The 26,593-nt window shown below is 37.5% G+C and overlaps 1 protein-coding gene across 2 annotated transcripts in view; it reads left to right on the top strand.

Moving 5' to 3' along the window:
• LOC139966055 (cilia- and flagella-associated protein 410-like) overlaps positions 1-26,593 on the top strand; it is a 207,265-nt gene that overhangs the window by 40,982 nt on the left and 139,690 nt on the right. For both annotated transcript variants that reach the window (XM_071968702.1, XM_071968703.1), the window contains exons 2-3: positions 22,031-22,049; positions 23,448-23,718. In XM_071968702.1, the coding sequence (XP_071824803.1) occupies positions 22,031-22,049; positions 23,448-23,718 (290 nt within the window). The remainder of the gene's footprint in view (positions 1-22,030; positions 22,050-23,447; positions 23,719-26,593) is intronic.

Raw genomic sequence — 26,593 nt, 5'->3', positions numbered from 1 at the left:
GAGTTTCTCGGAAAGAAAAAAAAAAGTATTTTTTTTTTAATTTCCAAAATACAGAAATATGACATCCTACCTAGTCAGCACTGTGCTAAGGGAATGGCCTAACCACCTCGACGGGAATGTCACCTGTTAATGGCTTGAAATGGGTTAAGAATAGTTACTCAAAATATCCATCTCAAAAAGTATCTCAGACAAACCATCCATCTTCAATCTTTACCAAAGTGTAAATTTTAATGACATATTGCCTTCATTCCGACATTATTTTGTACTTATTTTCAGTATTATACCGTTTAAGGACAAATAGAAATGTTACGAATTTGAAGTTAAACATACCTATTCGTTACCTATTTAACTCCATTCAGGTTCAATTAGAAAATGTAAGCTTAGGCCAATCAAACTGAAAAGCAAATTTTATCATCGTATCTTCTTTAAAATTACTCTAAAATGTAATACCAGATTGATGTAAAGAAATAATAACAACTAGAAACTACTCCAATATAAAATATAACATTCCCTCTTTAAGACATATCACTTACAGTACCTTACAAACAAATGCCGATTTCCAGCAAACTGAAAGTTGTAAACTAAGCTACGCATTTTTTTTTTTTTTTTTTTTGCAAACCGATTGTTAGGCTACATTTCCCATTGACTTAGAGTGGTTGTTAGGCTAACATGTGGTCGAAGATTGCAGTTTCCGTGGATATTTTTATTTTTTATTTGCGACACAACTGGAGCGAATAAACAGATGGCAAGGTTAGATTTCCATGCAGTTGACTTAGTGTGAAGTAAGGCTACCATGTGGTTGGAGATTTGTGAGGATTTTAGGTTATTTTCGCTGGTACTGAAATTGCTTCGTGCAGGCCGTAATTTGCCACGGGAAATTCCCGGTGATTGTGCGCGACCCTCTCGCACTGCTTCAAATTTGATGAGGGATGTGAAAACTGTTTGTGTGATTCGCGCTGCAACTGCAATTCCTAGCTAAAGCAAACGCATGTAACAATTAATTTTACACAGACACCTGATATAACGAGGGCGATTTACTTATATTTCTTTTTTCTTTTTCGCACTCGTAATTGTGCTTTAGGAGGTCTTTTTAGCACTTGCGAGGGCGAATCGCCCATCGCCCCCGCTTATTTCTGACCCTGTCCAGCACATTCGTTAATTCGCGAAATTGGTATTGCTGCTATGCTTACTGTGCCAAGAAATATGAAGTCACTAACCACGAGGGAAGCAAAATCGGCGACCCTGGCAGCCTAATTTGATGAAAGTATACACTGTGAAAGACGTATCGAGTGTGTCTTATTTTAATATTTCGTAGTAAAAGAACAAACCTAATACATCAGTTGATATTTTCAACTTCCATATGTTTTTGAATAATGATATTTTCACCTTCCATATGTTTTTGAATAATCGGTATCACATAACTGGTATTCCACGTAATTTTTACCGATTCCGATTATGTTCCGATTATGCAATATTCGTACCGATTCCGATTCCGATTAGGTTAATCGGTTGAACACTAGTGATCATTGCTAATTGTGATCATTTATTAGCGGTGCCAATATATGTGTCATTACTTAACCTAGTCATCTTGGCATGAAATATATGCATCAAAACTTGAATTAATGTAATACTTTGCCATTTTACATGCAAAATAATTGTAATCAGATGCAGGTTCACTGCAGTTGTTAGAATGAATTTACTTCGCTTCTCGCTTACCTGTCTCCTCACAACCGTAGCACCACATTCCTCTGTGCCTAGAATGTCCTGGTAACCTTTTAGTACAGTGCCTAACATTGTAAAGCTGTAATACTTTTTGCAAATCTTTCGAGTAATTGGTCCCTATCTCTCATGAAATGATAAATGTATCTAAGCTTAGGTCTGCAGTGTAGTATAGTTTCAAAGAAAATTTACGGTGTAATGTTTTTCTTTGTCTGAATTCCCTAAACTTTACGGTCTCAGCTATTATTCATCAGTAAGAGGGAGCTTTAAGCAATGTTTGTCTTGGCTGGTTTGGGCAATGTAGGAAGTAAAGGTCAAAGGGTTATGTAAGGTCATTTGAGTCTCTGCAGCATTGATTTGCTGCTTGTTTCAATCCAGTAGTTCCTGACATCAGATAATAGTCTGTTTGCATCTTTGTCCCTTTGCCTCTAAGTCTATAATGAAAATGTAATAAATATATTGATAAGTACTCAACGGTGGCATGCAGCTATTCTTCAGGATCAAAACATGTTCTTTCTGCATTGTGGAATCAGGAAACACACAGTATGTAGATAAATGAAAATTGTGAGTTCCAGGTATAATGTATGTCTGACATAAAATCTCATGGAAATGCTTTTAGTGAGCACTGCTATTGTGTACCAAACTGACATTGTGTGATGTTCAATGCAGCCTTGTGTTTGCCCTGTGATAGATTCAGTAAATAAAGTTTGACAATTACTTGGACAGGTTGGCTGCTGACATTGACACCTACCAACCAGGAAGGTCTTGTCAAAACTCCCCCTGCATACAGCATTTCAGTTATCGATTTCCTCAGCCTGTTTGCCATGGTAATGAAAGTATTTAACATTGGCCTCTACAGGTATCAGTGTTTTGAATAAGAAATTTCAGATTCTAAATCACAAGCCATCAGTTTGCAGTCAGGAAATTGTTTTTCCCCCAGCTTATATGAAAGAATCTTTCTTTATATTGAATGATTAGAGATTGAGCCAGTGGTATGAGCAGGTAAGATAGATATAATAGGTAATCCAGAACAAAGATCACATGAAATGGATGGATGTATTACTGAAATAGCCTCAGTGAGGCTTGTGGTATAGTTTGATGTGATAGTGTATAGAGAGTTAAGTAAATATCATTTATTATGAATATAGATGTGTAGGTAGAAGGCTTTCAGCACTAACATATGTAGGTTTGACTGAATGTACAAGTAAAGTCAGCTTTGTAAAGGAATAAAAACTGCATGCTTTTTTAGTTTTTTTATTCCTTGCCAGAGGCAGAAGGAACATATGCGATGGTGATGGCGCTTGCAAAAATCCTATTCTTTTCTGTGGAGTTAAATGGCCATTTGGGGTCAACAGCTCTAGGTCAAAGTCTGAAAACTTTGTAAACATGATAACTCAAAAAGTACATCTTTGTGAACATCATACTTATTGATGTAGAACCTACTTAGTGAGTGCAAGAACCCTATCAAAATTGGTAGAGGTCAAAGTTCACATGATGTCAAAATGTGTCAAAGTATGTAATTTTTGGAAACATGTTAACTCCAAAATTAAAGCTACAATGAATCTGTGAGTTCATGTTATGATTTTCATGTAGTGAACATACAGTAGTTTGGTCAATTTCAGTTCAGTTTAGTGAGCAGACCCAATAAAAAATAGATGTAAAGTGATCTTTTCTGCTTCAAATAGTTGATACTCTTGTGTTGGGTACTTGAAACACACTCAAGGTAGTAGCCCTTATTGGTTTTCACCCTCTGAGCTTTGAGAAAGGAACAGGTTATCTCAAATGACCTCAAAATTGGATCAAGGGATCAACAGGTTATCTCAAATGGCCTGTCTTTTTTCATGATCCATCTAGAGTATAATGTTGCGAACCAATGAGAATTGAGGTTTTAAGGTTTTATGGTAATTGGTGCACTTCTTTGCTCATTTTCAAGTTGACATGATATGATCTTTAAATACTTAAAACAGCCCTGGATGTGTTAGTAAGAAAGGTATTATAGCATAGCATATATAGCATAGCTTATAGCATATAGATTCCTTTTAAGTAAGGTTAATATATCTTGACACTTTTGTTTCACTGCTAACACTTCCATAGTACCTCTGTCCTCTCAGAAGCTTAGACAATGGCCTACATCATCAGCTAGACTTAGCTAAGGGTTAGAAGATCCACATTTGTATGAGGATAGTGTTATCACTTGTTGAAATTGACAGTTTTTGACTCAGACTTTAAACTACCGTACTTTGAATAAAGAGTTTTTCAAATGAAAGTTATGAGAAATGTTTAAATTCTTTTCATCTTTTAAGAGTTGCTTGTAATCTTTTCTATGTTAGATTATTGTTTAAAGAAATAATTCATAGTACATTTTGGGGTTTGCTAATTACTACAAGTGAACAGCCACTTAAAAGCAATAATCCTGTGACCTTAGGTTTAAACCAGATGATGTGAGTATTGTCTCTTGCCAATTATTTTTACCTTGTTATAGGAAAACACTAACCATAGACAAGAAAAATGAGCAACAATAGCAATGAACATTAATTGTTGTGTGGCTGTCTCATTTATACATGGCTGGTTAAAGCAAACTTGATGTTCCATTTCAATGTTTCATTTGATCTTATAACCAATTTATTGCATTTCTACCAATATTTGATCTTATAACAATATCGCATTTCTACCAAATATGGTTAAATGTTTTAATAATTATGAAAGATTGGTGCATCCTTTTTGCAGTCATATTTGACAGCTACCTTTTCTATTAGAACTTTATTGACCATGCTAAGGATATGGACCTTTTCATTGTACCATGAAAATAAGCCTGATGTACCCATTTTTTTGAAGCCTGGTATTGATTCCCAGTGTTTTTATATGCATTCTGTAACTTGACTGCTGGTTAAATCTTTGAAGATAACCAAAATTGACAGATTTATCAAAGGCCTTGTTTGAAAATAGCATGTTTTTCTTTGTGAAGAAAGCAGATGGGCTAGCATTGGGGTAGCTCACCATGGATCTGTCCTGTGTCATGACCTGATGACATCACCAGGGGGGCCTTCTGGAAAAGACCCATGTAATATACTAAAGAGGAATGTACTGTTAAACATCTCAAATGTATTCAGGGATTTGTCATAATATCCAGGGATAGTTCATTCCCAGCAAGGGGCTACTGAGTGAACTGGTGGGTGAAATTTGTCTCTAAGCATCTTGGTCCTGTCATGTTCCTTTAGGCCCTATCATATCCACAGAAAATAACAAGCCCATGGATGTTGTTTCATGCTGTTGCCATAGTTATTTGAAGTCCAATTTAAAGGCTTGGTATTACAGAAATATTTATTACTTAATAACATGAGTGTGTGATGACTTGTGCCAAAAGATTGTTACAGATCTAAATGATCAATGTGTGCTTGAAATGACTATGAGAACATGAAAACTAGACATAACACAAAGAAATTATAAGAATGTATGCACAAACAAAGGAAAAAGATAAGAAAAAGAAAGGTCGTTGAAGGTCACCATAGGGCAAATTCTGAATCCTTCTAAACTGAAAACTAAACAATAATGCTTGGATGAAGTTCATACTTGGTATGTTGATCCACTGGAGTATCTCTATTGTTCTCTGTGGAGGTAAATGGTCATTTGAAGGTAGGGCTCCAAAGACTGAAAGCTATGCCGGAGAAGATAACTTTAAAACTAAAGGGCAGACTTTAAACCTAGTATGTTGATTAATCTCATTGAGAACTATAACTAGACATTCATTCTGAATGCAATCATCAAATAATCAATTGATAACAATGGAAAATATTATATACAATCATTTAGAAGGCATAGTATAGCAAGCATTACATGGGTGTCTTAAAGTTGATCTTAGTAAGTTGATGAAAACTTGATTATCCGAACTTTTTGAATATTCGAACTACCTGCAGTCCCAGTTCGGATAATTAGGGTTTACTGCATATGGATCTACCATATTGAGCACAAGAACCTTGTGTGAAGTTCACATTTGACAAGGATAGAATCACTACAGTTTCTGGTTAAACTTTCTGTTCAGTATTCATCAAAATTATATGTGAAATGGATTGTCATTGCAATATATGCAAGAAAACGATCTTCCCACCATCACATTGTTGATTTTCTTGACTTTCTCTGAATTTGTAGTAATGATATACATGTCTGCAGTAAGTTTCCAAGTATAGCATTTTACCAGTATTGCCATTTACCAGTATTGCCTTTACTGTTCCAGTCAAAGGTATATATACTGTACAAGAGAGCAAATCATAGATAAACTAGTGTTTAAAGTGTGAAAGGTGTTCAATTTAGAGGAAAGTGACCTTGTTGGAGAAACCTTAGTGAAAGGTTGAAGGTTTACATATTCACACATGACCAGATTTTTAAATGGATTAAGTTAGCTCTTTAGTCTCACTTCTCCAGCTATTGCTTTTCACTGCATAAAGGTATTATTAGCTCAGTGTGCTAGGATTGATACAAATCTTGACTCCAGTTGGAAGAGTGGCTACTCATATCATTCAAGGTAGGCCACAAAAGGTATTGGTGGTAGAAAAAGCTAATGCTGTGGCCCTGGAAAGTAGTCATAAAATCTAAGTTAATTAGTACTGTTGAGTAGTGTTCTCTATCACTGTGGTCATGTATGATACAAAAAAGACCAAAATCAGTGTTCTCTATCACTGTGGTCATGTATGATACAAAAAAGACCAAAATCAGTGTTCTCTATCACTGTGGTCATGTATGATACAAAAAAGACCAAAATCAGTGTTCTCTATCACTGTGGTCATGTATGGTACAAAAAAGACCAAAATCAGTGTTCTCTATCACTGTGGTCATGTATGGTACAAAAAAGACCAAAATCAGTGTTTACACAGGTCCAAAAATCAGGAACCAGGTACCGACAGCCGTTACCCGTCGGGTATCCGGGTACCCAGAAAAAAATTGTTTACCCTCGTGTATCACGATTTTCAAGAAATTACATATTGGATGCTATAATATATGAATTATATTCTCTACTGACAATGTTTTCATGTTCAAATACGTAGGTGTAAGATAAGGTATAAAACCTTCCTCAATAATTTCTATTTGCTTTTGTTTCTTTCATTAACTTGTTAATAACTTCATATAATTAACATCACTACTAACATCGCACTGCTGCCGCTGCTTTGGCTTGCTCTCCACGAATATTGGATCAGACCATATAAATATCCAATTTAGCTCTTAAACAGTTGTTACTACTACTATCTATTATGCAGGCCCAGGTTTCGCCGCGAGATTGCGCGAATAAACGATTAGTAAAAAGCCACTTGCGATTATCATTTTTTAGTTATCCCGTCTATAATCCATAAACATCTCGTAAAATTCCTTGTCAGCCTTTCCTTCTATGAAATAAAGGAATGCATAAATAATAATTTCTTCCACATGGTAGCCTAACACCAGACTAAGTCAATGGGGTAATCTAGCCTAGCCATCTGTTTATTAGCTGAAATTATGACGCAGTTATAAGATATCCATGGAATGCTTTCGTTATTGCTGTTATCTTCGACCGCATGGTAGCCTAACACCACACTAAGTCAATGGGAAATCTGCCTAACCATCGGTTTGCAAGTTAAAATTAAAAAATCAAACTTTGCGTAAGCTACGGGTAATAAATTAGGAACCGGGTAGTATCACGTCGGGCGGGTACCTTCGTTATTGCTGGTATCTTCGACCACATGGTAGCCTAACACCACACTAAGTCAATGGGAAATCTGCCTAAGTGTCGGTTTGCCAAAAAAAAAAAATCACACTTTGCGTAGGATTCGGGTTATATATTAGGAACAGGGTAGTATCACGTAGGGCGGATACCCGGATATCCCGTGCAAACACTAGTGTTCTCTATCACTGGTCATGAATGATACAAGACCAAAATCAGTGTTCTCTATCACTGGTCATGTATTATATATCGGGCTTGTCATCAGATTATGGTCAGATCATGAGGTTGCAAACAGATCATGGACCAGAAACCTATATGAAGGAACTCCTGCTTATCATGATCACAAGTAGGCACAGGATCTGTTCGTGAGTGTGTTAACAGAACACAGTCAAAGATACATTCATGAATGCTCTTGTGAACTGATAACGTGATAACCTGATAATGTGGGTGGTTCTGTCTCCATTGCTACTACATAGCGATACTGCATCTCACTGTGGGGGTTTCATTATGTAGTGGCCAATGGCCACCACTACTTTTAGAAGTTCATGCAAGTCTGGCCCACCATGGCCAAACAAATTAAGGTTTTTTTTAACAAACATGAGAATGAATTGGACCAAGTGAGATCGGAAGCGCCATCACTAACTGCAATAGTTTTAGTAGGCTAGGGTTATTCACAATTGAGAGGTTAGTTCTTAACATAATGAATATATGCAAAGTATCTACTATCTTTCTACATGCTAAAAAATACTCTGTTGTGACATGGAAAATTAATGTCTCTCATCTAAGTTCTGTGCTTTTTCAAAATAAAATTACCACTATGTAACGACTACTCTCTAAGCACCTACAACATAGGAGCAGTGGAGTACAGGCTGTTTACATCTATGACCCTGGATGTAGTATGGTATAGGCCACAATTTATAAAGAAGCAAAAGTGGACCATCAGAACATCTGGAGACAACCTGGCAAGTTTGTTTAATAAGCCTGAATATACTTACCTTTGGTGTGAACTAGAGGTGAATGGTAGGGCACTGAGGAAGTCATCTCACCAAGGGGAAACAGAAACAAGAAATAGGGGCCAAAATAGTACCCTGTTACATCTAGGACTTGCTTGGAGTAATTTTTTTGTGGGAAGGAGGAGGGGGCACAGGGTGGGATGCTGGAGATGGGATCACAATTGTTGGCTGTTGTCCTTCCTGGGGAAGGGTAGAACAAGTTTTTATTTTGGGGGAAGTCCTCCATGCTCTCCCTGCCCCTGCTCCTCAGTCAAGTACATCAGAGATGCTACTAAGGAATTATCAATATCTAACATTTTGTGAGCAAAAAAAGGCATCAATATGTGATAATGCACCCCTCAGGCTCAGATCACCAGATGATGCACATTGCATGTGAATGCACCAATGATCATATCTCAAGGGACCAGTGGTTTTGTATGAAGAGCGCATTATTCCATTGAACACAGTGTATGTGAATATTTGTTTTTGAAGTTGATATCTGAATGCTATTCATTTCACTATTGCACTCTTTTCTGGGAAGATACATGCTCATTATAAATCATTGTTATTATAATGATGTAGCAGAGGGATTGAGTATGACGCACTTCCAAATTATGAAATCTATAACAGGAATAGAAAAAGTGAAGCCAAAAGAACAATGTTATTTTGAAAAGGCTAAAAAGCTACTGTATGTCCAAAGCATCAATATCAATGGAATTCTTTTTGTGAACTTACTTTGTATTAGACTATATTATGTGTGTCCATTGTAATGAAATAGTGAATGAAAGAATTATTCTCCTGAGAACTGCCTTATTGTACTTGTGATATCTGGGTTAAAACATAGGATAGTAATATTGAACTCATTTAATATTGTCCATATGAATTCAGGATGCACTTTGCTCTTGTAAGGTAGACTGCATCATAATATGTCGTGGTGTGGTGCCATTTTACTTGAAGATACTGTCATGGAAATTGCCCATAATTTCGTCAAGATTTTGTCAACATATGAACAGTGTGGAGACATGGTTACATTGTAAAGGGTATATTTGTAGACTAATACAGAATTGTTTTCGACAATGAATCAACTTTGCCAGTTCAAAGTATCTAAGTGCACTGTTTGTTATTGGACACCATTCTACTAAAAGTGGTAATATGTTCACACCTAAAATGTATTTTACAATGACATATGCTCTAATTTAGCCCCCCCCCCCCAAAAAAAAGAGAAGCACTTACATTTTCAGATGGATTCTACTTACAGACATATAGTACAACCATTAAAAGTACTTTGCCCTTGTGACTTCTTAGCCTTAGGCCAATTTGGTTTAGTCTTGTAATTGGCTCCCAACTGTTCAGTGGAGTTTTGGTATGTGCCACATGTACTGGTTTGCTGATTACCTAGTCCTTCTACGTTGACAAATTTGAATTACATGTTTGAGGGTAAACATGAAGGTAGGAATACCAGTGGACTTCACCAGAGACAAACTTTTAATCCAGAATGGCATCTAGGATGGTACTTTGTATGTAGACATGTTAAAGTGATTCCGTGTGTACCGAAAAGGAAAACAAAACCAAGATCAAATTTGATCTCCTCTTTTTCTTCATTTTTCAATGTACCACCGGTGTTGTTCATGCAAATGACAATGATAGTAGTTAAAACTAATGAAAACGGCATAAAATAGGTAAACTTTTGAAAGCATTTTGAAGAGACGGTTCTCATTATAAGAGCTAGACCCAGCCTAGATGTGAGTTTAGTTTGAATTTGCAACACTAAACAGCAATGGTGTAAATGGTGCAAAATTGATCCAATTTTGATCGTTTTGTTTCAACAGTGTTAGTTTTTTACACGTGGGAATTGTTATTCTTATCTTCTACGCGGTTACCATCCTTCTACATCATTTTTGAGCAGTTTTCAGGTAGTTGTAACCTTTCCTAAAAAGTGCTATTTTGGATAGACTTTATTAGTGAAAGTTGTCTACTTCATTTTTTATCCTTATGTTTTATCTCCATATGTATTGCATATTAGGACACGTTACGTTACTAATGCTATTTCCCATATTATGCTGGGTCAGACAGACCTAGAAAGAGACACAAATCCTCCTCTGACAGCCAACTGACCATGGAAATGTTCAACCAGCTCAAGGACTTGCTTGTCACATCCATCGGTCAAAGAGACATGCCTAACCCAGACAAATCGGGTCAGGGTATGGCTTCTAGACCACAGAGCTCACAAGAGCTACCACAAGGAGAGAGCCAGAAGGCCTCTCAGCATTGGACACCCTAGAGTTTTGGGAAGGATTGTACTCCCAGACCAGTTCTCTTCAAGGAGATGAAAAGAATTGAATCAGAGGACTCAGACGACCAACTCTCACAGACACCGAGTGGCCAAAGGAGGGCTTCAGTGAGCGTTTCAGGTAGTCAGAAGGGTAGTTGGGTATTTCCTGAACCAACCCCACCGACAGTACCTGCTGTGATCTTAGTGGACCCACCTTACAGCATATGCCAAACCTTGGTCAGCTTTCCAGAGAGTTCCTCACCCAGGTTTTCAGAGTGGAAGAAGATAGTAAAGACACAGGGGCGCTGATGACACTACTCAGTCCAGTCTCCATACTGATGTACTCAGTCCAGTCTCCATACTGATGTACTCAGTCCAGTCTCCATACTGATGTAAAGACACGGGCGATGATGACACTACTCAGTCCAGTCTCCATACTGATGTACTCAGTCCAGTCTCCATACTGATGTAAAGACACAGGGGCGATGATGACACTACTCAGTCCAGTCTCCATACTGATGTACTCAGTCCAGTCTCCATACTGATGTACTCAGTCCAGTCTCCATACTGATGTAAAGACACAGGGGCGATGATGACACTACTCTGTCCAGTCTCCATACTGATGTACTCAGTCCAGTCTCCATACTGATGTAAAGACACAGGGGTGATAATGACACTACTCAGTCCAGTCTCCATACTGATGTTCTCAGTCCAGTCTCCATACTGATGTACTCAGTCCAGTCTCCATACTGATGTAAAGACACAGGGGCGATGATGACACTACTCAGTCCAGTCTCCATACTGATGTTTGATCAGTCTCCAAGATGGTCATCTGTGAGACAACGGAGCTGATGGACTTGGTTCTAGACTCACAGTCCTGGTCCACAAAGGTGGTGAAACAACATTTCCACAACTTGTCACTATTAGAATAACATCTCTTTGCTGGACAATTCGATACCCATTCCTAACAAGAAGCCGAAAGAGGCAGGTCTTTAAGAGAATCTGTTTTTAAACTCCCCATGGCATGGCAACAAATGGACCCCAGAAATCCAGGGAATTCCCTAAAGAGCCAGGAAAAAAGTTATACCGGTATACAGAGCTACAGCAAAGAACAATGTAATGAGGACAAGGACTAACCAAGAAATTCCAGAAGAGTAAGAGGTTCAAACTGCGGCAACGCTCCTACAGAGGTTACTGCCAACAACAATGCCCCTTGGGATGCCCACCCCACCGGGCATACGCCGGTGGGCGGGAGACTTATGCGATTCGCCTGTAGAAGGGACCTTTTGGATCCAGGTCCATGGGTACTGGAGGTCATCAGCTTCAGCTACTCCATAGAGTTCACCTCCAAGCAAGCGATCAGAAAGGTCCACCCATCCGAGAACCAGATTCTATCAGGTCATCATTCTTCCTGACTCCGAAGAACGGAACAGACGTATGTCTGGAGGCCCATACTCTACTGAAAGCCCTTGAACAAACATTCCATAAAACCAAAGTTGTTCCAGATGAAAACACTTTTCTCAATTGTTCCAATCCTAGAAATGGGAACAGGGACCATCTCGTTGGATCTTACTCCCAATCAAGAGGGATGACCAGAAGATTCTAGCCTTCCAGTACATGGGAGTGGATTACCAGTTTGTGGCGCTACCACTGGGCATATCCTGGGAGTGGATTACCAGTTTGTGGCGCTACCACTTGGCATATCCACGGCACCAAGTGTCTTCACCAGGGTAACCATGTTTACGAAGGAGGGGCATAATACTATTCACCTACATTGATGACTGACTGATTGTCTCAAGATCGGAAGAGGCCTCAAAGAGAGACACATACTTCACTGTTTACCTCCTAAAGGACCTATGCTGGATAATAAATTAAAGCAATTTATCTGTACACACCAACCCAGCCTCTAACATACCTAAATATCTTGGTGAATCTTGGTCTCATTTTTCATGGTTTGTCAGAAAAGCAGCTAAAAACAAAGTTCCTTTTTTTTTAAATGAACAGTTTTATGTACTTCCTTTTTTTGAAACACACAGAATCATTTTAATGTAGACAATCATCTTGAGTATTGGCTTCTATGTATATCATCTTTGGTATGCAATGAGTTTAAATTATCAGCATGGGAACTGTTATTTATCATGCAGCAAAGTGGTTGTTAAACACTTGTTGGCATATATAGTCTATATACATGTAGACATAGTATCTGGCAATAATAACTGGAGACCAAACCTCCAGCTGAGATGGAACATTAAACCAGTCAATGTTGATATCAGCATTTTCTTCCTCTCTGAGGTGCCTCTCTATCTGAATTTCTTTCTGCCTTCTCCCCAATAAGTGTTGTTTTGTGGGGGAGTTGATATCTGTGCTAATGTATTTTTGACCAGTCAAATGTCAGCAAGGATGTTTTCCCAACCTCAGGGTTAAGTGTACAGATAAGTGACATCAAATATGAGATTTACTAAACATAAATGTCAAAGGTGATCTTTTAGGAAACTCACTTCCTCATTGAATATGTACAGAAACTCATAAACAACAAAGCTTTTGCCCTCTCACTTATTTGATAGTGGCTCTTTCAGCTTTCTAAATCAGACAAGAGTACTTGTCAACTTGTTGTGACAAGTTAATAATTGTGTTCCTGTCATTGCTGATATGAGACCTAATCTGAAGTAATTATATGATGTTGGTTTACATAATCAATGGCTGACCTACATTATTTGGCTAGAGTTTGTCTGTAATCACTCTTAGGCAACAAGTGTAATTTAAATCTCTTATTGAACAAACTACAGGTTTTGCATCGTGAAATTTTGAAGTACAGTACAACTTTCTGTTGTATATACAGTGCAACACGTGGTGCCTTTTTTATTGTGCAGCAGCATTCTTAGCTATTGCTTTTAAAACTAGCTTTTCCTGCATTGTTGCTGCCATTGGCTGAGCAAAATATGAAGAATTAAATCTAGCCTTGTGGAGATCTTGCTTAGTTATATCTATTACACAAAACTATTACACAAAACTAGGTTAAAGCCTCATTATGCATTCAATCTTGATGGTCTAAAAGATCTTTTTTCCATTACTATTGTGTTGTAAAAAGTAACACAATCATGATGATGTACCTTTGCCATTTCGCAGAGGGATCCTTTATTACAGACAGACCATTTGTGCGGTTGAAACCTATCCATGATTAGAACTACACACTTAGCTGTACGTTCTATCTTTCAGTTTGCAACAGAAATTACTCATTAGTTTTATTGTACTAGCTATAGCATCCTTACCTCATTCTGTTGGATACCATCATCTTTTGCATAGGAGAAAAATATTTTTATCTAGGTTAGCATGCCATGAGACAAAAAAAAGAAAAGTATAATTTACAATAGGATATAAAAGTACACCAAAGTTAGCATTTGACCCAGTTTAAGGGCATATTAACACTCTGTTGCTTGCATATTATATAATTTTTGCAACGGTATTAAATACTTGCCATAGGCAGGCAAGTAAGTGGGTGGGTGTGTGTATGTGAAGCCCTAGCTTGTAAACATGATATCTCAAGATAGGTATCATCTGCAGTTCTCATATTTGGCATGTGGCTTCCCCATAATTAGTACAAGAACCCTATTGTTTGGGTGTAGGTCAAAACCTCATTTGGGATCAGCTCAGAGGACAAACTGTGAAAATCTAAAAAACTGTGTCTCCAGAACCTGAATATCAAAGGAGCTCATATATGTATGGTATGATAGCCTTATGTGGTGGAAATGTTTTACACAATTTGGTGTAGGTCTGAGTTCATTTAAGGTCACAAGGGGTCAGAACTTGAAATCTTGTAAACACAATATTTCCAGATAGGAAAGTTTATTGGCTCTCATATTTTGCATGTGGCTTCCCTATAATATGGTCAAGAACCTTATTGTTTTTGGTGGAGGTCAAATAACATTTGGGATCAAAGGTCACACTTTGTAAAGCCCCAACCTTGTTATCACGAAATCCCAACATAGGTTACATCACATAGCTCATATTTGGCATGTGTATTTCTTATAGGTCCAAATGTCAAAATATCAAAGGGATCTCATCAGGTTAAGTATTAGAAATGCAAATTCAGCTCTTTGTGTTAGAGTGAGCATGCAAAATAAATGATCAAGAACAACATTTAACATCTGTCTTTCTTATAGTGAGTATAAGAACACTATATTAATGGTCATTTGAGGTGAGCAGAGGTTCAAATGTCAAAATATCAAATGGATCTCATCAGGTTAATTATAAGCAAATGCAAATTCAGCTCTTTGTGGTAGCGTGAGCATGCAGAATAAATTACCAACGACAATGTCCCTCAGTCTTTTTTCATTGTTGTGAAATTATGTCAAATGGTTCCCTGTCTTCAAACCATGTAAGCACTGACTCTGTTAGATTTATACTGCTCTTCATCTGTAGTATTAACATCAGCCAAGGTAACCAGCTTGCATACTAATTTTTTGTGTGTATATATGTAATGTATTTAAAGGCAAGTTTCCCCTCTGGTTAACAAATGTAAGGAGTGAAACAGGGAAGAATTAATTTTGTTTTATAGAGCAAAATGCATCTCTGCACGTGTATTTTCTATACATAGAATCCACAGAATTTTATGATAAGAGACAAGGTTCATAGCCTTCCATCAGTTTCCCAAGATTTGAACACTAAACTAAAAATTGAGGTTATGATAAAGTGCAACCACCCTGTCCACGAGGATCAGTTTGTTAACAGTATGTAATACCAAATTAGATTTATATCATGACCGTAACAATGGTACCGTTCATGACATTATAATGTACCAAGCAAGGAGCTGCTGCCCTATTGTGTGGTTTGGACATGTTGCATTCTTGATTCCTTGCCAGAGGCAGAAGGAATCTATGCGATGGTGATGGCGTGTGTGTATGTGGCAGTTGCTTGTAAACACCGTAATTCAAAAAGTTTGTTGTGAATTAACTTCATACTTGGTATTTGGATCCGTCTTATCAGATACAAGAATCATATTCTTTCTGTGTATTTCAATGGTCTTGTGAGGTCAACAGAGGTCAAAGTGTGAAAACTTTGTAAACAAAGGAACAAATGGATACATTGTTGAACTCCATACATGGTATGCGAATCCAGCTTTGTGAGTTCAAGAACCCTATTTAAGTTGGTGGAGGTCAAAGGTCATTGCAGTCAACATTTATGTTAAATTCTAAAAAAACTTTTAAACATGATAACTCCAAATGAAAGCTTCAATAAATCGATCAATTTTCCAATGCTATGATTTCTTTTGGTGAACATGGTTTGGTCAAGTTCAATTCAGTTTAGTTTTGTGAAGGGCTCCATAAGTCTTTAACAGAACATAAAGTCATCCAGGAAAGTTGAGGAAAGTTGATATGTGGTATTGCATTAATGCACATTCAAGTGGCAATATCCATTTCACCCTCTGAACTTCAAGGTTTCAACAGGTTATCTAAAAATATCTAATATGGCAAGTGGTCTCAAAATTGGCAATTTCTTATGTGATTTATACCAGACTACATATAGGTTGTCAAATTATTTCACAGTGCATTGAGAGCTCTATTATAACAAATATTAAAGGGATTTGCAACTCAAAATTGGTAACAGAACATTCCCTTTAATCATACAAATCTACTGTATGTGTCTACATTATATTTCACATAGCAATTGGAAGAAAATATGTATACTGTAAGTTCCGTACCAGTGAATTAAATGGTTGATTTGCCCACAAGAGAATGACTTACATAAGAGCTGGACATCTATGATCTTGTTCTGGTTCTCACTTAATTCTTGGTTAAATTTTAAGTCACTTGTTCTATATTATTCACATAGTTATGTGGCCTTTTGAGCAAATTTTATGGCACTGGCCTACTGGCTTTCATGGATGTCACTAAATAGACTTTGTCAACATGATAACTGATTCCTGGTACCTTCCTTTGATATGCTGCTGCATAAGTCAATCCATACTCCTCTTCATATTGGTGTGCACAAGTTCATGAATATTAACATGTATGGCTTACCACACTATGAACCTGCTTAAGCATCGTAACCACTAAACGTTTTTATTTTAATAATAATAATAATAATAAATGAGACTTATATAGCGCCAAATCAGTAAACAAAAGTTACTGCTCAAAGCGCTTTACAAAGAAAGTAAATTAATTTACAAAAGAACAAGTGAAAAAATGGGTCTTAAGTAGATTTTCTGGTATACATTGTACACACACTGGCAAGTGTGCTGTTACAGTCTGTGTTACTTATACCCTTGCATAATATTCTGCATAATCAACTTGTCACTGCAATTATAACATGCATGAACAAATAGCACATTCTGTTAGTAGCTAGGGATAGGGGCTAACCCTAACCCTAGCAATTAACAGAAGACATTTGATGTATGCACTACAGAGATTGAATACTATTTTGAAACTCCTGTAGTGTTGGCTTCTACCATACTACACTCTAAGGTACCTTTGTCTTAGAATTTGCTCATTGTCCAGGATTCTGTTCCTTTCAGCGAAATCTATTCCTATTGCTAAGTTGAACCTGTCTTTTCTTTGGGCATTTTGATTTTTCAGACAGTTATACTTCAACTCCAAATTACAAAGCTGTAGTTGGTTTGATTAAACTAAATTCACCCTGAATGATCTATAATAGGGGTACAAAGGTTACCTAGAAGTGATTTGGCATTGTCTATAGTTAAAGTTAATTGTTATACTTGCTTCAGTGCTCAGCATTGTTAAGAACACAGGATTCTGCGTCCAGGACGCGATGTTTTGGCCAGGGACGCAAACTCTTCAAATTGCTTGCGTCCGGTGGACGCAAACTTTTTTTTTGAGAAACAAACCCCAAGTACACACTCACAACTAGGTCAACGGAAAACATAACAAAACACATTTTTGAATGAACATCTCTCATTATTTCTTTTCAAAAAAACTACAACTTCTTCTGACAAGAACCAAAAGTTCTCCTACTCCTACAGATCATTGAATTTGTTTGAAAATAAATATATCATAACAATCAACCGCAAGGTACAGGGTTAACAACACACCATTACGGAGATTGTCATGCTAAAAATAGACAATGATGCTTTTCCAAAATTCCCGTGATTTGATTGGTTAATAGTCCCCATCCATTGTCTGTGAAAATTATTGCATCTGTTGTGCTCAATGAACAGTAGTATATTGTTTAACAACAATTACTTGAACGTTACTTTCCCCTGTGTAGCCGGTATAGGCTATCATGTGTGTGCATTCCAATATCATAATGTTAGGCCTTGTCACATACAGTACGTATACCTTTTGACAACGAAGATGCACTTGCATTGTTTCTGAGGCTATCACGTAATATTTGAATCATTGTTTTGATAAGAAAATGTTAATGAGTGGAGACAATCTATGAATTTTGTGGGAAGCTAACATCTCTGATCCTGAACAGCATATTTCAGCTCACAGTATGTTTCTTCTCTCAGCATTAAGAGTTGCTAATGTAAAATGTGCATTCTTACCATCAGTGGTTTCTGTTGCAATTATTTTTGGCGGTCCAATTAACCACGTGCTTCAGTAAATGTTATTTTGGCGCAACATTCGTGTGTAAACTACTGTACTTTAGAACATTGAACTGATTATTTTTAAATCTACATTGCGTAAAAAGCTATTCACATAGACCTGTAATTTTCGTATAGATGATTGCTTGCAAAAAGCCCAGGTTAAATGTTGGATCAGAATTTAAGGATTTGCGTATGTGTAGTTGAAAATGAAGCTCGAACAGGCATGTACATGCAGTAGTAGTACAGTGAACTGGAATTAAGCGAGAGATATGCACACTGTAGGTACTGGGATTTTTGAAGAGTTGGTTGTTGGAATCGCTTCAAGGTCAAAGCACTGAGCAACTACAGAGTTGGCGAGTAGGGAATTACAGGGGCGGGTGAAAGAGGGGGGACTGGGGGTAAAATTGGTGGAAAAGGCAGGGTGGTCGAAAGGAGGGGCGGGCTGGGTCGCCCCTGAAAAACAGCGAAGCTAGGGCACTGAGCATTTCTGCCCTATATATTGTGTATAACATTTACAAAGTATAGGCAGTGATACTACACTAGCAGGGTAGGAATTAAGAAATTTGGCTTTGGGGGCTATTTTGGAAAATGAAAAGTTAAAAACGCCCTCCTTAATGTATTTACGAGGGCTTTTTGAAGCCTTAGGTGGGCTCTTTTCCAATATGCTGTTTACGGAAATGGTTGTAAGCATTCATCAGGATCAAGTAAGCACAATTACCCTCTTCCATAATGCTGCGACCGTATAACAAACATACATTACTGCAGTCCCCAACAACACAGCAGACCAGCATTTCTCTTGGATATTTTACAAAAAGTTGTAAAAAAAACTTGACATTTCTAACAATGTACCGTCATACAGCGGTTGTTCTCTCAGTGTAAATGTGCGTGTATGTGTGACGGTATGATCGTCGCGCATTCGGTACGCATCCTGGGCTTGGCACTTGTGTTCCTAATATGACGTCATCATTGTCTTGTTTTGAAATCACATTTTTCAGAGTTCTGTTTTCGGATGCAAATATTAAAACGTTAATTTCTAATTAGTCCTTGAGGTTTAGAAGGTGCTGAGAATAGTTTTGAACATAGATTTTCTCATAGATTCAGAGGAAGTTACTCGAGTAGTTGGATTTTTCATGTCATGGCCTCTTTAAGGTTTTCTTGACCTTTGACCTATGATGTCATCAATCTTGCAGGCATGAGTTTACATGGTTGATCTTGATCGGACTTACGATCTAAGGATCTAGGATGAGGTCATTACACTTTTTTGCTCACTCTCACACACACAGACACATTAACTCACACACATCCTCACATTGGGTGAAGTACTATATCTCATATCCGTGTATAATTACATGTAGGGAGATGAGATAAAAAAGGATATTGCAAAGTATTCCAGTTTCCTTTAGTGAAGGTAACATCTCTGTGTTTATGTAGTTTTCTCTTCACTGTAAAGTTTTCATATAGTCATTTGGAATGGATGAATAATTCATGAGACGGTGGAGTATGTACAAGTTGGATGCACACAAGATTTCCTCAAGGGTTAATGAACATGTTATGTTAAAACCGAGTACTATGTACCATCAGGAGCAGACTGAGGCTTTGTAGCCAATGGTATGTTCCTAGGCTGCATATTCCTCATGTGTTTTAATTAATCATCCTCAGATTTGGTATTCTAGTTGTAAGTTTTTAACATCTTTCCAGTGTATACAGATATGAGAGTTTATCCCCACAGCATGTGAAACCTCTTACGTCCCTCAAGAGTCTCTGCCACACAGGAAGCCTGTGGGCAATTAACCTACGAATGAAGATTCTCTGAAGGAAGAAAGGTAAAGGGGAGAAAAAAGGACGTCAGTGAAATACTTGCTGGCAAAATATGCCACCACATACACACTCTGTATCTGCTGTGGGGCAAAATCAATTACAGGGGTCATCATCTAGAGCCTAAGTTAATTTTCTGTTTCTGCATCTTTTCATCTTCAGTTCTCCACATTTTAGCATCAGGAAGGAATTGGATTTTGTCCCTTATTCTGGGTTTGGGAAAATGAAAAGTTTGCAAAGAAGACTTCGATGGAATGGTGTTCTGGATAATATTCCTTTGGTTTTATACTCATTAATACAATGGTTGGGAACTAGAAGCATAGTCAATCTTCATAAGGTTGTCTCTGGGAACTGGAAGCATAGGTTGGCTGCCAATCTTCATAAGGTTGTCTCTGGGAACTTGAAGCATAGGTTGGCTGCCAATCTTCATAAGGTTGTCTCTGGGAACTTGAAGCATAGGTTGACTCTCAATCTTCATAAGGTTGTCTCTGGGAACTGGAAGCATAGATTGGCTGCCAATCTTCATAAGGTTGTCTCTGGGAACTGGAAGCATAGGTTGGCTGCCAATCTTCATAAGGTTGTCTCTGGGAACTAGAAGCATAGGTTGGCTGTCAATCTTCATAAGGTTGTCTCTGGGAACTGGAAGCATGGGTTGGCTGCCAATCTTCATAAGGTTGTCTCTGGGAACTATAGGTTGACTGTCAATCTTCATAAGGTTGTCTCTGGGAACTAGAAGCATAGGTTGGCTGCCAATCTTCATAAGGTTGTCTCTGGGAACTTGAAGCATAGGTTGGCTGTCAATCTTCGTAAGGTTGTCTCTGGGAACTTGAAGCATAGGTTGGCTGTCAATCTTCACAAGGTTATCTCTGTTTTTAGTTTTATTCAACCACATTATGCTAGATGTTTTGATGCTATTCACAGAGATGGGTTTGTTCTGGGCATGACCCTTTACTGGCATTGGTCTTATTGTGTCAATCCTGTTTACATTCAACTTGGAAGTATCAATTCACATTGACCGCCCCTCTCCCCTCCCGAGAATGGCAGCCCCTGACATGACAAATCATTTTATCTGATGAATTCGGCAAGGGTTTCTAAAATAACTGGTGGATATGTTCATAACGATGATCACCCAGGTGTTTGTCCCATCAACTTAAATTCAGATCTTGACATCGGTATTGTTGGTAAATTGTGACTTGATTGGATACTAAGTCTGTAAGCAATGCTGTTCAATAGATTGACCACTTGCTTGATTTCACATTATAACAAAGAAACAGTCAAAGTACTTTCAAATTTTATGTAGCTTATCGATAACATCTTGTGAAAAGTTCTTGGAGAGAAAGTATAGAAGGGTTTCAATATTTAGTGGCTATGAATTTAGGTAGTGATCAACATGAAGATGAACTAGTAACGGTGCTACACATTTATGTAATGAACCATATTTTATGTAGTGAAACATATAGAAGCTTTTTAGTTATTACTTGGTACTCAACATGTATGTAGTGAAACACATAGAGGGGTTTCATTTATTACTTGGTATTCAACATGTATGTAGTGAAACATAGAAAAGGGCTTCAGGAATTATTTGTTGTTACACAATTATGTAGTGAAATATATAGGTTTTCAGTTATTTATTGGTACTAAAAGTATACTGTACTGTCCAAGTAGCAGTGTCTTACTGAGGTTGAGTAATTGGGGGGTTGGCAGGCCAGTAACTGTACTGTCTGAGCAGGCCAGTAACTGTACTGTCCGAGCAGCTGTGTCTTACTTTGAGTTAAGTCATTGGGTGGTTGGCAGGCCAGTAACTGTACTGTCCAAGTAGCAGTGTCTTACTGGGGTTGAGTAATTGGGGGTTTGGCATGCCAGTAACTGTACTGTCCGAGGCTCCGAGCAGCAGTGTCTTACTTTGAGTTCCAGCAAATGAGAGCAGAAGCTAGCTGTGTATGAAAATTACTCTTAAGGATCTATAGTTTGCTTATCATTTTTCTCTTTTTCTTCTACAGGGGCATTGGATTAACAGATGTAAGTATAAATTTTACTGTTTTTTTGTATTTTCTAGAAATGTATCAGCAGTAGAAGTTATATGTTCCTCTCTTGTCTTGTTAAGGCAAAGAGAAGACAATATTTGGAAATGTTGATAGACATGTTTTGCATTTTAGGCCGACTGAGGGGTGAAACACTTTCTTGTTATGCAAAATATGGCAAGGAATCACTAGGCTAAGCAGCTTTCCAGTTTGCTTCAGCTGCGAATCTCTTGGCCAATTGTTTTGAATTTTTTCTCGGGCTACAATATGGACTTGTTTACGAAAGTTTGTTTTTTTTGTAGCCTAAAGTGATTTCAGAGTCAAATTATGAGGTATTTTGGTCTTATTTTGGTGCATGAAGCATCTAAGGTTTACATTGTATCTCATGTAAGGTTACATCTAAATGTCAATCACAGTCTTGCAATAACCATTATTTGATGTCAACATCTATGGTCTGAAAACTTTTCTTAAAAAAGTATGAAAACTTTGTAAATACATACACAATGAAGCTTGGATGAAGTTTATACTTAGGATATAGTCCCTCTGGATGAGTTTAAGAACCCTATAGAAACTTGATGGAAGTCAAAAGACCATTTGATGTCAACATCTATGGTCTGAAACTTTTCTTAAAAAAGTATGAAAACTTTGTAAATGCTTACAAAATGAAGCTTGGATGAAGTTAATACTTGCTATGAAATTCCTCTTGGTGAGTACAAGAGCCCTATTGAAGGTAGTTCTAAGGCCATCTAATGTCATACAGTACTTCAAAGTCTAAATATGTTGTGAACAGGATATCTCACAAGGTGAAAAAGCTTGGATGAAGTTTGTTCTCGGTATGCAGATCCCTCTATAGTGAAACTTTGAAGCACTTGGAGGTGTGGATCCTACCTTATTATGATAAGTACAGTATAAGAACCTTGTTTGCAGTTTACTTAAGTAGGTTTATTTATAAAATTTGGCAAGGAATCACTAAGCCCTTTGGTTTTCTGGTTGTGACATTGACACTGACCAATTGGTGACAGTTTTGCAAGGAATCACTAAGCCCATTGGTTTTCTGGTTGTGACAATGGCACTGACCAATCGGTGACAGTTTTGCAAGGAATCACTAAGCCCATTGGTTTTCTGGTTGTAACATTGGCACTGACCAATTGGTGACAGTTTTGCAAGGAATCACTAAGCCCATTGGTTTTCTGGTTGTGACATTGGCACTGACCAATTGGTGACAGTTTTGCAAGGAATCACTAAGCCCATTGGTTTTCTGGTTGTGACATTGGCACTGACCAATTGGTGACAGTTTTGCCCTGTGCCCAGGCTGACCTTTCCAAAGCTGACAAAATGTTTTCATGGTTGTCATCAAGTAAGTTACAAAATTCATTTTTTCTTTTTCCTCCTCCAGGTTTCAATTTTTGGACAGATGCCCAAAATAGAGGTGATTGGAGTCAGTGTTAATAACATCACACACCTAGAACATTTCAGCCATTGTCCAAATTTAACAGAACTCTACATTCGAAAGAACTGCATAGCAGACTTAGGACAAGTATGGTACTTGAGAAAGCTGCCAAAGTTAAAAGTGTTATGGCTGGCAGACAATCCTTGTGCCGCAGGAGAGAAATACAGATATACAGTTCTCAAGATGTTACCAAATCTTCAGAAATTGGATAATATAAGTAAGTAAATCCAATTATAAAGCTGAGAAATATAAAGATCACGCACTGGTATTTCACAACAAATCCAGTACTACCAAATTTAAGCAGATATGAAGATTAAATTTTGTGGTTTTAGAGTTGATTAATTATTTCTGCCATTGCATTGATTAGATATTGAAGCAAAATTACCAAACTATTCCATTCAGTTTTCTTCACTGATGTATATGGAAAGTTACACCTTTTCTGCATATTAGTTCCATAAAAACTTAAACTAATAGTTACTAGCATGTAGTCACCCATGCACCAATTTCTTTTGTGATATATATTGTTATGTAGGCCGAGGCTTTCATCCTTCCAAAAGTAGTAGGCCTGGCTTGTTTTTCGTGTTCACAAGTAATTTCCATTGTTAACCTGCACTAAAACATCTGTTTTTAATGATCAAGCCAATCTTTTACAGGTTTAATACTCTTTGACAAAGCTTATGTTGTCTACAGTAGGCCTAGCCTAACAACCTGTGCATCAAGTAAGAATCTGAAAATTGAAAGTCATGTATGGAATGACAGCTATCATCTGCCAGGTTGTGTGTGGAGTCTGTATTTATGTAGAAATACCTCAGTATGATATATCCCAATGTGCCTTCTGCTTCAAACAGCATTGTATTGTAATTGCATTGCTAGTAGTGCGGGATGTGTCCAGGAATTAAAAATACTTTGATTAGATGTCAAGGTGCTAAAACACAATTTTTTGCTTCTTGCGTGGCAATATCCTTACATAAAATTATTGAAAGAATTGGTTGAGGTTAGAAACTTGAGCAATATGTCAATTCTTTACCGATTTTCTAACTATTGGGTGGATTCCAATGATTCTCTAACTGATTATTGGTAATACTCTAGTATGGAGTGTACAGGTACCAGGATGTTCAGAGGAATATTACATGGTAGCCATTGGGTGCTTAAAAGTAAGGATGACAACTTCTCAGTCAACATTGACTCATCAGTTGTTTAGCAAGCAGAAAAAAACTTCCCATGTGAAGATTTACTTTGCCAGGAGTTGGCAAATATAGCCTCTTACATCAAGTGATCCTTAAGGTTGAAAGTTATGTCAAATTATAGCAAATATTTGCCTTGTGTGTTGTGTGAAGTATCCCAATGGGTGACAATGCTCCTGGCAAGTCTAGTTGTATGCTTGCACAAACTGGGCTATGTTTGACCTCTCCAGCTGGTAGGGATGATCATATTGTTACACTGTATGTGAGTGTATGTTACCTATTCAGGCAACTACATGCAGGATTGTAGTGATGGGAAGGGCACCCAGGAACCAGGGCACTGACCGATAAGATTACCCAAACTGTTTGCAGCTACATCTTTATTTGAAGTACTGAAAGGGAAGGCAAATATCATGGGACATGTATTCTTCAATAATTTCATCAAATGGTATACCTTTCACTCTCAATGTGTTTAAGTGTAAAATTTGGTGAAAAGTTGTTACTTTTCCTGCAGAGAAAGTTTTGAACAACTGTGTTCTGTTCCGTGACATGTACACACTGTGCTATAATATAGTCTAAGCAATCTCTCTGAATTGCATGCCTTGAATGCAACAAAAACTTGACCTTCGTAACCTTGGCAAATCAGGGGTGCACAAGTAGACCACCATCCCCCAATGCCAATTTAGTTTCATGTAAATTTTGTGGAATGGTCCCACAAATGTTGAACTACCCCTTTCATACTTAAAAGAATCAAGCAATATGTGATTAGTCCATAATAACACAACATGCACACCATTTAACAATAACTTGATAGGCATAGCGCAAATAAGACATTGCAGTGCCATTATTTCATCTTAAAAATCTTTTGGTTTGCAAGATATATTGTAAATCAATCAGTGCCTAGTGAACTGGTACCCAGGGCATCACCAAACTCAGCAAATGGGTACAAGGGAATATATTTATGGACCGTACCCATCACTACAGGATAGATTGATTAGGAGATCAACATTGCCTTAAAAATGTGATAGTTCGCAGCTGTGAGAATGCTTAGACAAGTAGTGTTTGAAACAAAACAGTTTCTCTCCTCTCTGGAAATTTCCAACATGTGATTATCCATTAAAGAGGAAGAGTAATTGTGACCCTTATGTTAACAGGGTTGTAAGTCTATAACCACATAATAAACAGAATACTAACTTGGAATAGCACGGATGCTATGATAGGAAAAAAACTGAAGGAAAATTAAACAACATACATATTTCTTAAGTAAAATGTGAAACTTATGCTGATTTGACTTTCCCAAATGTAGTAGAACCTCCTCGCCCTTGTAAGTGGAGGTCTAAGGTCGGTTTAGGTACATGCCTATGAACTTCACCCAGGGTTAGCTTCCAAACTACTCTTGTGCTGCATTGAAAGACCAGTAACTGCTGGTAAGGGTTCCTCAGGTTTCCTATTAACCCTAAAGAAACTGTTTGGATCATGTTCATTTCCAAAATCTGATAAATATTGCCAGATATTTTGGCTGAATCTGGCATACACAGTATTGAAATTCCAAATCCAGTGCATCCCTATAACATGCTTTATTTGTTTATCAAATTAACCTTCCACATACATCATTGGTGCTGGAATCACCTTACTATACCTTTGTTTTCCTCAGAAAGAAGGAAAGACAGCAACAGAAAAACAAGTTCCTTGTGCCTTTAATAATGAGAGCGAGTGCGCTAATATTAATCTTAAGTTTATATAAATTACAGACTTACCTTTGCAGACAGTTCTCTCTTATGGTGTGATTTTTCTGTCCAACTAAAAGTTTGGTGATGTCAATCACCTTCCCTGGCTTGCTTCCCGCTCTTCTAGCCTTATTATCGTATTTTAGGCAAATAACTTGCGCCTTCTTTCTTTCACTTTATTAAA

This window comes from Apostichopus japonicus, chromosome 4 (genome assembly GCF_037975245.1).
Source record: "Apostichopus japonicus isolate 1M-3 chromosome 4, ASM3797524v1, whole genome shotgun sequence".
In the NCBI taxonomy this organism is placed as follows: Eukaryota; Metazoa; Echinodermata; class Holothuroidea; order Aspidochirotida; family Stichopodidae; genus Apostichopus; species Apostichopus japonicus.
The sequence above is the reverse complement of the archived record's forward strand: the minus strand, read 5'-3'. Positions and strand labels throughout refer to the sequence as shown.